This window comes from Acipenser ruthenus, chromosome 4 (assembly GCF_902713425.1).
Source record: "Acipenser ruthenus chromosome 4, fAciRut3.2 maternal haplotype, whole genome shotgun sequence".
Lineage (NCBI taxonomy): Eukaryota > Metazoa > Chordata > Actinopteri > Acipenseriformes > Acipenseridae > Acipenser > Acipenser ruthenus.
Genome location: NC_081192.1, coordinates 60,988,693 through 61,002,984, shown reverse-complemented (window position 1 = coordinate 61,002,984; position 14,292 = coordinate 60,988,693). Strand labels below are relative to the sequence as shown.

Below are 14,292 nucleotides of genomic sequence, written 5' to 3'. Positions count from 1 at the left end.
AACACTAAAATATCCCCCCAAGAATAGAACAAATAATACGTTTGGTAATATAAAATTGGAAAACTTGGCAATAGCGTTTTACATTTGGTTCTGTGGTTTTCCATAATATATCTTAGATGTCTGCTATTTAAACACATAATTACATTTTTTGACAATAAAATTCAAACGTTTGACATAAAAAAAAAAAAAAAAAATTGTAAGTGAATAATTTTAAATATTTAAAATAACAAAGTCACTGTTTTACCTTGGTAGAACAGTCGCCCCTGTCTGTATGGTAGCACCCTCATCTGCGGTATGGCTTGGACTTACCATTCCGACAGTCAGCTACCGGACGGCAGTACCCTCATATCAGGATACTGACTGTGATTATCAATGCTTTTTGCTCAACAGTTTTTACTCCATTAGCAATTTTAAAATTGGACCCATATCTTTTTAGAACAAAATATGTAATTCTGAAATTAACAGTGCAAATATTCGTTCTTGATTACACCCCAGTTCATATTATTTTTTAGACCACAAGGAAACAAACTAGCTTATTAATAATTGATATATATATATATATATATATATATATATATATATATATATATATATATATATATATATATATATATATATATATATATATATATATATATATATAATGACATCCATGTGGGTTTATTACTTGTACACTTAGTCTGTTAACACTTTCACTGACATGCAGCTTAAAGGTACACAGAAAAGAGATCTTATTCTGCATCAGCTTGACTGTGTTAAAACATTGCCTAGTCACCCACTCTTTTTTTTTTTTAAACCCCTTAAAGTTTTTACAAATTAAACTAAAGGACTGTTTATAAACCCCCTAGAAGAGAAGTGTTTAAGAGGTCACCCAGGGCTAAGTAATTGCACTGGTAGATATTTTATTTGGAGCATGGTGTTTCTTTAGCCCACAGAGTATTTAATGAAAGCTTTCTCTGATTAGACTGGGACAGCTTGCTAATCTACTCTACCCCTCACATATAATATCACTTTTATTGAAAATATTGTTTCACTTGTAACCAAAGGTGCATTAAGAGTAATAACAACATTATTTTAAGAGCGATTTGGCAGCAGAAGGGGCAGGCTGGTATGTGGTGAAATCAGCAAGTCTGCTGTCTATTGGGTAATATCAAAAACCTTTAGTTTATAAAAGAAAGGGTAACTCTATTATATGTATGTTGGAAGCATGTCACGGAACTTGTGCGTTTTTCAAATTTCAGCTAGTCCCTCCATTTTTTATTTTTTTTTGCTTGGGTGGGGCGGTTGGGTAATTAATTGATAATACCGTACAAAAATTTTAAACAATTGGAAGATGCATTTCGTTCTGTACTTTAACAACTAAATTCAACAGCCTCTGACCTGTAATAATTAGAAATCTTTTTTTAATTGAAAATGTTTTTTTTGTTTGTTTTTTTTTTCAGCGTGGGATTCTTATTGTACACTACATGGGTAGGAATATGCCACAAGATAAATATCACACAGTAATTCTGTGCCTGAGAAATCAAGATCACCCGGTTCCAAGTCTTCCTCTACAACCACTTGGCTTCACTTCTTTTTAGTTAATCTACTCTTTTTATTGTAATAGAGATCCCTGCTGTAGTCTGCTGTCAGTGCATGGGTCAGGCTGCTGTACTACTAGGCTCCCTCTCAGTGTTTGATGCAGATATACTGACTTCGCTGCGAGCAAAGGGTTATAAGGTCTCCATGCCAGAGTAATCTGCAGTCTCTAGTGGGTATCACTTCATTATTAGTTTTTCACTTGTCAGCTGCTTAAACTGGTGTGCTTGTTTTACATGAGCAGAATGATATTACCTGGGGGTAAAAGCCAGGCACATTTTAACTAATTCAACTCTCAAGCTAAGCACTCAAGGTATTTTTGGCAAGATGTTAAAATCTGTATTTCTTTAATCATTGTTCCTATTTCTCTTATCAGGTTTGTCAATTTGTGGACACAACTGCCTGCTGACTGCAGAATGGATGTCTGCCAGCAAGATAGTGTGTCGAGTGGGGCCGGCTAAAAATGACAAGGGAGAAATTATTGTCACCACCAAGTCAGGGGGAGATGGCACTTCGACTGTCTCCTTTAAACTACTGAAGCCAGAGAAGATAGGTAAAATGATATCTTCATGTATTATATACACCACACTAGTGTAGTGTACAGTTTAACTGTGCTTGTGATTTTAAAATATAATAATAATAATAATAATAATAATAATAATAATAGCATCTAGTAAAAGGTATCTTAATAAAATGTGGTCTGCCCTGGAGATTTTTACACACAAGTCTGGGGTAACTTGTACCACTTTTTCTGAACTTTATCAGCTTCAACTGCTCAGTACTTGAAGAGAGTCTTTGCCAAAAGCATTGATGCTTCCACCCCTGTGTTAGAATATTAGCAATACAAACACTTGTGGAAACCACTATATATAAAGTATTACAGATCTTTACAGTTTAATATGCTTTTCATTGTATACAGTAGGAAAGTATTCACATACACAGATATATTGTGTTGAGCTGGGGTGCCTGTTCCTCTAGCCTCAGCTGAGTTTGAGCCCTGCCAGTTAGCTGGAGAGGTGCAGTGTGTTTTCTGGCTCTTGAGAGTACAAAGCAGTGGGCTACACTGTTGTGGTGAGTGGCTGTCTGCTGAGGGAGAGTGAAAAGCGTGCCTTTCAGAGACTCTGCAGGGGCCATGCAGGTGTGGCAGTGCCAGTCTCATAACGAGCATTGCAAGTGGAGCACGATAAGCAAGCAGTGAAGAATACACATTTTGTTTAAGTTAATAAAGTCCAAAAAGGTCAAATTACTAAGTAAACACAAATGTTGGGATTTAAGGGCTTGCCAAATACACATATCCTATTTTTCTTTTATTTGAAATATAATTCAAGGAAGTAGATATTTAACTACATTTCTTATTAACCATCCCTTAACTACTGTTTAACCATGCATAATGCTAGTGTGCTTATACACAAGTTAATTTAGAAAACAAAAGAAAGAGAAAAATGAAAATCTAGCAGAAATCTATACTCTGAGACAGGCGCAAGGGCTTAACAATTAACTGCATTTTCTCTAAAAACAATGTGTACCCAGGTATAATTACAAATTAGTATTACTATGTTAATCAAGGTAATAGTGATAATGGATTTTAAGGTTTGATACTGTTTATTATAATATAATAACTATTAAAAAAATCCTGTTTCCATATATATATTTTTTTTGTAGGCATTCTTGACCAGTCTGCAGTATGGGTTGATGAGATGAACTACTATGACATGCGTACCGACAGAAACAAGGGGATTTCGCCCTTGTCCCTGAGGCCGACCAACCCCCTCGGAATTGACATTGACAAGTGGGTACCTGATTAACTTAGATCTTGGCATCTCTGCAGTTCATACTGCAGCACACCACAGTTTGATTGCTTTGAGGTGGGGGGGGGGGAAACAGTGAAAGAAAAAAGTTTACTTAATGTTAAATTGTACAAGTTCACAGAAGTGTCCCCCTTTCAATCTGGCCTACCACGGAACAGCAGAGTGGTCTGTTGTTTAATTAGCCATTTGAAATTGATTTATTGAAATAGTTTTGGAGTTACAGTAACATAGCCAATGAGTGGTTTTGTAATATGATACTTAGGATTTCTTATGAATTACTTCAGTGAAGTGGTAGAAACACCCTCAAAATTAGATGAATCAGCAGCGGTAATTGCAATACAGATGTTTATGGAAATTCTCTACAGTTGACACATGTAACTTAAATGATATGGAGTGCAGCACAGTTTTCTAAAACCGCATGGAACAATCCAATATGATTCTCCTGTTTTTATACCGAAAAAAATGATCTTTACTACACCATTGGTGGTAAATACATCTTTTGGTTAATGTCTAATATTTAAAAATCCCAATTTCTTTGTTTCATTTAAATGGGTGTATTACAAACTAAGGAGGAATTTCCATGGAAAAAGAAGAATAAGTCTCACCTTTTTTTGTAGTACTTTTGGGTTGTGTGTGTTTCCATGTAGTTTTCTTTTAGCCTGAGAAAATCTTGTTCCAAATGCAAATAACCCAATTAATATTAATATACGGGAGGGTATATTTAGATGTTTGTGTCTGAGTTTCGATATCATACAGCTTTCCTAAACTGTGTTTCCATAAAGTTTTTAGGTTGTGCTAAAACACTGAAAGTGCAGCTTTCTTCATTTGGCCACCAAAAAATGTGTATACAAAAATCACAGGGGAAAAAAATAACATAAAATAGACGTTACACAAATAATAATAAAAAAAACCAATATTCCATAAGAAAGCGCTGTGTACTATCCTGTATTATTTGCTAAACATATTTGACTGCATACTCGCCCTTATTTCCCACTACATATTATTATTATTATTATTATTATTATTATTATTATTATAACAATAAAACCTAAATCTGAATTCCACAGTGACAGTGCAAGGCTCTCACCTGTAGAATGATGTTTTATACATTTTTTTATATACATTTGTCTTTTTTTTAACAAATTCGGCAAATTTCCTTTTTCATGTTCTGGTACTTTTAAAAAAAAAAAAAAAAAAAAAAAAAAAAGCATCTTATTGCTAAAGGACAGAAAAGTCTAGGCTACAGCAAGAAGTGTAAAGGGCTTTGTAATAAGGGGATTTTTTTTAAAAATTTCTAATTTAATGGAATGTACATGGTATGTGTGCGCTACATCACATAAATAATTACTGTGGAGGGATGACTTTCTAAGCTGTATGGAAACCCGGCCAATGTGTTTGAATGCAGATCTACAAAGACTTTGAGTTAATAAGATGAGAGTTAGTGCATTCTAAATGGTCAGGGACTATAATGTAAATTCTACAGATGTTATGCCTTGATATCTTTAAAAAGGACAAAGCAGTACTAAAGATTACTTTTTTCTTTTTTTTGTAATTTTTCTTAATTTTTTTTTTTTTTTTTTCACAAGTCCACATAATGCATGTAAGGTGGTGTAATTAGATTTGTACTTGTTACAATTGATAGTTTGCAGAAATAATGTATCTCCCCCTTTTTAACAGATAATGAAAACATTAATTCTGGTTCATTTTCTGTAAAGCTGTCAGGTTTCTAGCACATTCAAACTTTTGGATGCCACCTTGGAAGTTATAAAGATACACATTCAAAAGCATTCCACTGGAGTTAAATTCAATGAACCATGTTTGATTTTTTTTTTTTTTCTGTTCACAATGCATAGCATGAAGTGCAAAATATGTAAACTTGAAACTTTTCAATGATAAAAACATTTTTTATACATTTTTAATACTTCCTTTCAGAATAAAAAGTCTTAAATAAATCAGATAGTGTCTTTGATTTTCTGCCAGTTATGTAAATGAGTAAATTGAATTGTAGGGAACAATTCCTAAAAATACAAAGCTTGATTTTCTTTCAAAGGGGTTTCTTTCCAAAAGGTAAATAATAAGAACTGCTAAGTGTCAATGGGAAAGTCGAGGTTCACCACACTCCGTTTCGGTAGCGTTCAGAGGATACATTAGTACAAGTGGCCCTTGACTGTATTACTTCCTGATTTCTCGGTTGCTCCGAAATGAAGTGGAGCAATACTGGGTGCAGAGCTCTTTTAAAGGAAAAATAAAGCAGACCCTTAAGAAGCACCAAAAGAAACACTTTATCAAAAATTATAAAGTAAAACACTGATAAGAAACTATGTATAAATGCAAGACAAGCCAATGAGAGAATTGTGTAGTATAGTTCCTGCTCTTTTTTGAATAGATTAACTCTCCCTTTTTTAAGGCTGTAATAAAAGGGATACATCCATGTATAAATTATAAAAAGGCCCAAGATGATTACAATATGAGATTCAAGCCTGTTAGTCAATTTATTAGTTTATTTGTCTGTAAAAATATAAAAAGTTCTTACTTTACTGATTTAAATTGATGGTTGTTATGATATTTAGTATTTAAATCTGACAATGTTCACATCAATTGAACAGCATTTGTTTTAAAGAAAAAAAATATATATTTTTAAAAACAAAGTTTAACTGCTTTTGTTAATTGTGGTATATATCATGCTGTCAGTACTTGGATTTTTTTTTTTTTTACAGGAAACTATTCATCATTGCTAAAAGAGTATGTATAATTATGTGATGAACTAAATAATATAATGGTTTGTGTTATGAATCATTTCTTCTTTTTTAACATAAATGTACTAGGTAATCCAGAATATATGTACAATTGTGAAAAGAAGATTAAATATCAGCAGCCAATGTGTGAGGCTGTGTTCAGGTCTTGTATTTATTTATTTATACATGTAAGGGGGATGGGGAAGCGAGAACTTTACTTAAGAAATAATCCATTCGTTTACATAAACTACCTACCAAATGCTGTAAATAATACTACCACTGATATGTAATTTCTGTCTTTTAGATAGAAACTGGCAAAGGCCCAAACAATGGTTTGAAAAATAAACAAACATATTTTAGATTGCAATGTTCCCCTACGACAGTAGATATAAAATGTCTACCTCTGAAAGCAGTATAATAAAGCATTCTACAGCCTCCACTCTTAATTCCACAGAATGAGTCAGGTTTAATGTAAACTGTTTTACAAGTCTGTCGAGCTCACAGTTAGTCTTTTTCTAGCACAGTAAGATTAGCAACCAATGTTTCATTGTCTATCTCTGACTTTGAATGCTTCTATTAACTTAAATATGTTGCTGTTAATTAAAAAGGAAAACAGTACATCTCCCAACAAAGTCCTGTTTTATTTCCAAAGGCCTCATTCTATCTGCAACTATTTGGCCCAACCCACAATGCAGCAAAGTCATAATGGCAAAAAACATAGGAGTCGTATACGAATACAAATTGCAAAATACTGTATTGAAATTATCAGAATAGTCCTATATTAGTTTGTTCTTGTACTATTTTTGATCCTTGCATTTTCTATAAAGTTAGATGTGAAAAGATATAAAACAACATGTGTTTCTAAAACAAATACTGCCAAATATAGGCATTTATTTTAATTAAACTGGGGTTGTTGCTAGCATCTTGAAATATACAATTATATACTATAATATGTTTGTGATACTGTAAGTGCACTAATATTTAAACAGTGTGCTCACATGTATTTCTAAGCTATGAGTGTGTAATGTAGAATTGTTAAGATTATTGAAAATGGCTTAGGGGCAAGTTTAATATGTGGATTGTAAAACTGGACAAGCAAAACAAGAGAGAGAAGCTTAATATGTATATACTGTATCAAGCTTCTTCTACTGAAAGTCTCTGGCCACCTTTCTCACACTGCAGATCTCCCCACAGGACGCTGCTATGCTTCACTTGCTCATGCACAGGCAGGCTTGTCATACACTGCCCCTCAATGGCTCATGATAAAAAGTATATTTCAATATTTAATGGTACTTCTGTTTTAAACAACCCTAAAAAAATATATCCTCTGTTTAGGTCTGTTACAGCTACATGTATTATGACGAAAGCTTGATATGCACTATGTGGCCTTATTCACACATTTCAGCCTTTAAATTTAATTGTTTAAAATCTAAAATCGTTGATGGTTCCTTAACAGTCTAGAAAAATGAAATTGTCTTTTTTTTTTTTTTCATTAAGATATTGTACCTACTCACCTAGAAATCTCTATTTTGTTTTACATACCTGAAATAAAATGTCATATCATACAGACAATTACTTTGACACTATTGAAGTACCATGCAACAATTCTAGATCTTTCCTCTAACTGTACAAATTAGTTGCAGCAATAAACCATGAAGGATGGAACTAAGTAATATTGTTTGGCACTTTTAAACTTGTGCCAGCTTGAATTTGTTACACTATTTGCATCTTTTTGATCTTTTTTTTTCACTTTGTTGACAAGATGTAATCTATCATTATTTTATTGGAGGCAGTGACTCTTTGGCTCCCAGTAGAACTATCCAAATTTGCGTAATCCAGCCGTGCTGGGATACAGCCCTGAGACAGTAATCTGTCAGAGGCAGGTCATAAAAACCTGTACATGTGGGTGGGCAGACTTGCCCTGGTTAGTTGAAACAGATTTACAAAGAAAAAAATAGCTTGCTACATTCTATAGGTTACTACTTGTTACAGTATGTGGGTTGCTTGTTTACCTGCTACATACATGTTTTGAGTCATAAACTGTTTTTTTTTTTTTTCTTTGAATGGCTAGACTGGTCCACACATAACCGTGAATTTCCTCTGTTACCCGTCAATCAAAATTTCAAAGCATGAAAGCAAAAGACTTTTTAAGACAGTCCCCATCTTAAAAAATTATACCGGAGGTGTACTTTAGCAATAAATTGTCTAGTGTCTAAGTTTCAGACAGTGTCAGAGCCCTTGAGTGTCTGTAGGATTCTCTCCAGTCATTGCATGTAGTGTATTAAATTTACCCGAACATGTTTATCAGAAGGCAGCGTAGTCAGTCAGGGACGCGTGTCCATGCTTTTTTGGTTTGCTTATGTGTATGTTTGGGTTTGAGAGATCACTGGGAAGCAGGGGTCATGATAATAAAGTAAGGGGTCATTTGTTTGTAAGAGACATCATTCATCTGTACACTGAGGGGTCTCCAGGGCTACACAAAAGAATAATACTCCAAATCACAAAAACAAAGTCTCAAAGTGAAACTTATTATATGTCTATTTTAATGTCTAGGCACAGTATAAAGTAAAACATTGCATAATTTGTGGCGTGCTTTTATTGTCTGAAAAAGAGTCATTTTAAAAGTAAAAAGGATTAATCAATCCCCTTCCAGACCAAAAAGGGATAGTGTGTATTAGGGATGGGTCGGTATACCGTTTTTTTGGTTTACCGCGGTTTAGGTACATTACGGTATTGATACTGTTCCTTTTATTGTACACCGCAATTATCGTAATTACTTTGTACACCGGTTAACACATTTTTCAACTGCAAACATGCTTCTTCTAAATCAAGTGATGATACTTGCAGCCTTAGCAAAGTGTCTGATGAAGATCTTTTTGTCAACTGATACTGTATTTTGATAATGGTTTTGAAGGAAACTGTCAAGACAGAATACACGTTTCAATGGCTGCATTCTGTTACCCAGAGATTGCTGCGTTGCTACGCAGCTTCTAGAGAAACGCCTTCTCCAAACCTTGCAGTGCAAGCACACATTTTCAATATCCTATATTTATAATTGTCTGGATTATCAACCTATACAGAGTCATTTTGATGTAATTGATTAACATTAACTTTATTGTAACATTATACGTCACTTATCACGGATAGTACATTGTGTTTGTTTTAAATTATTTATTTATTTGTTTAATATAGTGTTGACAAGGCTGTGAAGAACACAACCAATGTCTCAATTAAAATGAGCAAAGACAAGCGACTGCAGCAGGATAGCCTACTTATTCTCAAAGTAGTTTTGTTTAAACAAGTTATTTACAGTATTCATATTTTCTTAGTTAAGTGAAGAAATGTTTTTTTTTTTTTGTACAAACTCCACATGTGTAATAATCATTAGCAACAAACAGCATTGGAAGCTTACTTGTGCAATGTCATGTGACGTGTAGCTATAAATCCAATAACAGGTTTTAGTATTAAAATACTTTTTTAATGGTATTGCAATACATATTTTATTTATCCGGTGCAAAAATTAAACAATTCATCTCTGCTCATAAATAATAACCTGTATTGGCACATGTTTGTGAATTAAGCAATAAATGTGTTATTTATATTATTTTATGTTATTGTAAGACTACAGTAGTCTAACCTCTTCACACAGCGAGAGTGATGATTCAGATGAGGACAGCAAGCAGTTCTTTAGCAGCAGTCAGTGGATAAACCTGCCCACAATTCTCTGTGATTGGTTGCAAATGTGAACGTTGACTGTTCAGTAATTCTTCAAATTTGCACATGCTGTACAGCAGAGTAACTTCAGTCAGTCTAAATAAAAAATCATATCCTAACCATCTTCAAGGCTCAAGTTAATGTAGGCAGAACTAAAACTATTTTCAGCTCAGCATGACTATGGAAAACTTTACCTTTACACATGAAACCTAAATCTTCTCTTCTTGTTCGTTGACAGACATAAAGTAATTAAGACCATAATACCATCTTTCGGTATCTATTTATGATAATAAGAGGCCAACTAAGTCACCACCAGGGACAACACTGACAGGATTAATATAGGGTTAAAGCACAGCTGTATTTAGGTCAGATACTGTCTAGATAATTAAAATAGACTCCAATTAATGATGTTCTTGTCTCTTCTAAGTATTGAAATGTTGTATGACACAGTAGTCTCACTGTAAACTGGCAAATCTGTTAATGTTAAGGTTGTACATTTTTGTGCAAATACTTGTACCTGTGTGTACCTGTTTTTAACAATATTTAAACTGTTGTTTTACAGAGGCAAAGTCCCCCAGAAAGATCTTGAAGGGCTGTTTAAAAGCATGAGCGGAGACTTTACCAGTGAAAACTTCTCGGCCACGTGGTACCTTATTGAGAATCATTCTGCTACAAGGTTAGTATGGATTTGTGAATGGATTGCTGAAGAATATTATGAGTCCTAGAGATATATTCAGAATAAACACTTGTGTGCAAAGTTAATGTTTTTGCACACTGAAAAAGCATGCTTAAAAGTAAGTAGTGGAGTTCTGAAAAGTATAGCGTTATATGTCCCCACGTGTTGCTACAACTGTTTAAATAATTTTCCTGTAATTCTTCTTTTCATTGTTAACATCCTGACAACTTTTTACACTTATATCTTTAAAGTCTTTCAAAGCTCTTTTCAGAATGGCCGCTTTAGTGCACTGGGGTTTGAGATCTGTCCTTTAAATCAGCGGTTCTCAAACTGGGGGGCGCACCCCCCTAGGGGGCCACAGACTGTATCCTGGGGGGGCGCGAGATGGTCAGGGTGTTTTTTTATTTTTTAATACTTCCACCAATCAGAGGGTTGCATACCATACAGTACTCGTACCGATCCCGCCCTCTGTCAGACTGGTATACAGAATAGATTAAAGAAGCGCTGGACAAGAGAAATAATGACAGTGATGAAGTCAATTCACTTGAAAACATTAAAAGTAGACCGGACATTTCCATCAATGGATTTAAAAAATGTGGAATTGATGATACGATCAGAAGCCCAAAGGCAGTGTAAACTGCCTGCTAGTAGGACTGTTCTTTTTAATCTTAAGCATTTTTGTGTTCTTTTTTTAAGGGTTTAATTAAGTAACAGCCAAAATTGTTTATGTCAGACTTGTTAAAAGTCTGTAACAAAATGGTTGATTGTTATTGTCGATACGTTGCAGATACGACTATTAATGCAGGCATCGTGCAGATATCTCAAAGTCCAGAAACAAAACAAAACGTTGAAACGTTTTGCACCGTATAAAACTCAGCTGATTTTGCCAGTGCTTACTAGTCTATTAACTGTTTGAAATGATTTTGAAGCAAATAAACGCATTTACGTTTCAGCTTTATTGTTAAAGATTTCACACGTGCCAGGACTGCCTTACAATTACTTCATGGTAGTACTGTGATCGTTCCACTGTGTTATGTTAACCATAGTTTTAAAACTGAGAGACAGCAAATGCTTATCATAAGTTTACTGATTCTTAAAATGCCATATAAGAACGATAAATACTGTAACTGATTAGAAGCCCTTCTTTGTTGTTCTCCAAGTTGCTGCAGTTACATTGTAGATGGTATAATGAGTTACTGTAAATTAGCTACTATTTTAGCAGACATATTTAATTAAGTAAACATTTATTTAAATGTTTTTGGAATTAGAAGTATAAATGCAAAACTGACTTTTTTTGTGAACGTGCTGTGAATAAAATCCCCCAAAGTATAAATCTGCCAAATTTAATACCAGCCAAAATGTCCCATTATACTGTATATATTAACTTAAAACAAATGTTTATGCTGACACCTCCAGGCATGTCAGAGTTTGTAGATGGTGCTGTGCATCTAACTGCTGCCTTTTAAGCTTGCATATTTTTGGATGAAGCCCGCTGCCATCTGGTAATGTATGTTGTTTATCAGCTTACTATGTAGTAAGCATTGGTCACAATCGGTAAACTGTAATTTGCAGTGTTAAGTTCTTATTATGATGGATCGGTGGCTGCTTTGTGCAAAAAGTGTTGTTGGATTTTCTTTTTACCAGTATATGTACTTGTGTGTGCGTCTGCGTGTGTGTGTGTGTGTTTGGGGGGGGTCTCAACTATCACAGACAAGAGGAAGGGGGGCGCGGCCCAAAAAGTTTGAGAACCACTACTTTAAATCACTGCAGCAAGAGATAACAAGTGCTCTGGGTTTTCTGTTCCGTACCACATCATGGATCGTTATTGCTGTGTTACCTGTTTGACAATGTGGGCAATAATCCTTGCACTATCAGTGCACTAGAGCGGACATTTTGAAAAGAGCTTTGAAAAAGACTTTAAAGTTATAAGTGTAAAAAGTTGTTAGGATGTTAACAATGAAAAGAAACGTTACAGGTTAGTTTATTTAAACAGTTGTAGCAACACCTGGGAACGTGTAACGCAATATTTTCTGAACCCAGCTACTTGCTCTGTAACAGTGGCGACGCGTAGGGGGGGCACGTGACCAGGCCGCCCCCAGATTTCTGCCAGGCAGTGGCTTAGCCACTGTGTTAGGATCATTCACACAGAAACATGTGTAAGAAATAAAGAAATTGATTTTTCTTTTCACTCGCGGAGCGAACTTTACCGCGTTGCTATCAACCAGTGAGAATACATAAGCAAGCTGCACTCGCTCAACCCCAAACACAGATGCATGAAACATATAAGCTATGATTACTGTATATGCTATGTAGCCTAGCTACTACACACATAGATGGGGTAGAGGACATCTACTATGTAATGAGTAGCCTATGTATTTACGTAGAATGCACTCGCCTCTCGACATATCTTACTGCCAGCTGACCTCTCCAGCGGCCAGCCTACTAGTAAGATTATCATTTTTCTCGGATTGTGCAGCCAGCTTCATCAAGGGACGGTAACCAAGTCCATCCAGGTCTTGGAGATGGAGTGGTAAATGTACAACCTATTATTAATTGAATTACTTAATTATTATTATTAATAATAATTAAGTTAACCTATTATTAATTGAATAATTGAATAAGAAATAAATCAGAAAGAAAACAGTTCTGGACGCTGCTGTGAGAGAAACAGCAAAACTGTATCAATTCCTGAGTTCAGTTACCTATTAGTTTTCATTCTGATTCTTTGTTTAGGCTACAGCGCGTATGTCAGCTCAACAAAGCCTGATAGGCTAGCGAATGTCAGTGCAGTGTGATACCATAAAAATGAGTGGTTGGATATGCTGTCAATCAACCCAAGTTTGTTGTTGGATCAGCTGTTTGTGCATTTTTTTTTTTAAAGGCGCTGTAGTTATACAATGTAGTTAATGCAACTGTGTGTACAAGTCCCTCCTCCCCCAAACCTCCAGAAGATTAGGTACCACCAGCAGTACTGCATCAGTCAAACAGTAATTAAATTAGTCAGGATTTGTGAAATTAAATAAAATGGTTTGCTTTGCTTTGAACATCAAATGTGAGTTAACAAAAATGAACAACCATAAGTACGAATGAAATTATATATAGTTATTTTTATTTATTATCATAATGTGAAATTGAAATCTGATGCGCAATGTTAAAAGTTCAAGTCTTTGTTTTGTATTTCCTTTTTTGTTTTTAATCAGAAGTGTTCTAAACTGAATCTTTTTTTTGCACAACAGTGTATTCGGTTATTGGATCTTCTGTTAAAAAAAAAAAATTGTTTTTTATTTTTCGAAAATAAAACGTCAATGCACTAATAAGAAATCAGGCTGCCAAATTCACCACTGTGACTTTTCACCTTAAAAAAGTTACCATTTCCACCCTCTCCCAAAAAAAAATCCTGGCTACGCCACTGTTGTCAGGGTTTAATATTTAAAAATGCGCAGTTTATTTCAAACTTTAAAAACGTAATAACATAACCAAAGAGTGTCTAAGACCCTTCATCGTTATATTTGTTCTCGTGTGAGATTTTCACTTTTTCATTCAGTGAAAATATGTGCTAAAAACAGAGTGAATTTGAGCCCTGTTAAAATGGCAAAAAGAGAGCTACGTTTGGAGTTTTTCTACAACAAAAAAGCTAAACCACCAACGCCAGAGACATCAGCAGAAACCGAACCTGACTCTTCTGTAGTTCAGAATGTTATTAACAGCACAAGAGTGTGACGATCCTTCAAACGCTCAGGTTAGTGCAGGTACAGCTGTCTGTCGATAAGAGACCCTTGCC

At 34.7% G+C, this 14,292-nt stretch overlaps 1 protein-coding gene across 4 annotated transcripts in view; it reads left to right on the top strand.

The window, feature by feature from the left end:
• LOC117399860 (exocyst complex component 2-like) overlaps positions 1-14,292 on the top strand; it is a 179,089-nt gene that overhangs the window by 36,305 nt on the left and 128,492 nt on the right. For all 4 annotated transcript variants that reach the window (XR_009328500.1, XM_059022619.1, XM_059022618.1 and 1 more), the window contains 3 exons: positions 1,955-2,131; positions 3,241-3,367; positions 10,398-10,511. Coding sequence is in view for 3 of the 4 variants with exons in the window: in XM_059022619.1 (XP_058878602.1) it covers positions 1,955-2,131; positions 3,241-3,367; positions 10,398-10,511 (418 nt within the window). In the remaining variant the exon portion in view is untranslated. The remainder of the gene's footprint in view (positions 1-1,954; positions 2,132-3,240; positions 3,368-10,397; positions 10,512-14,292) is intronic.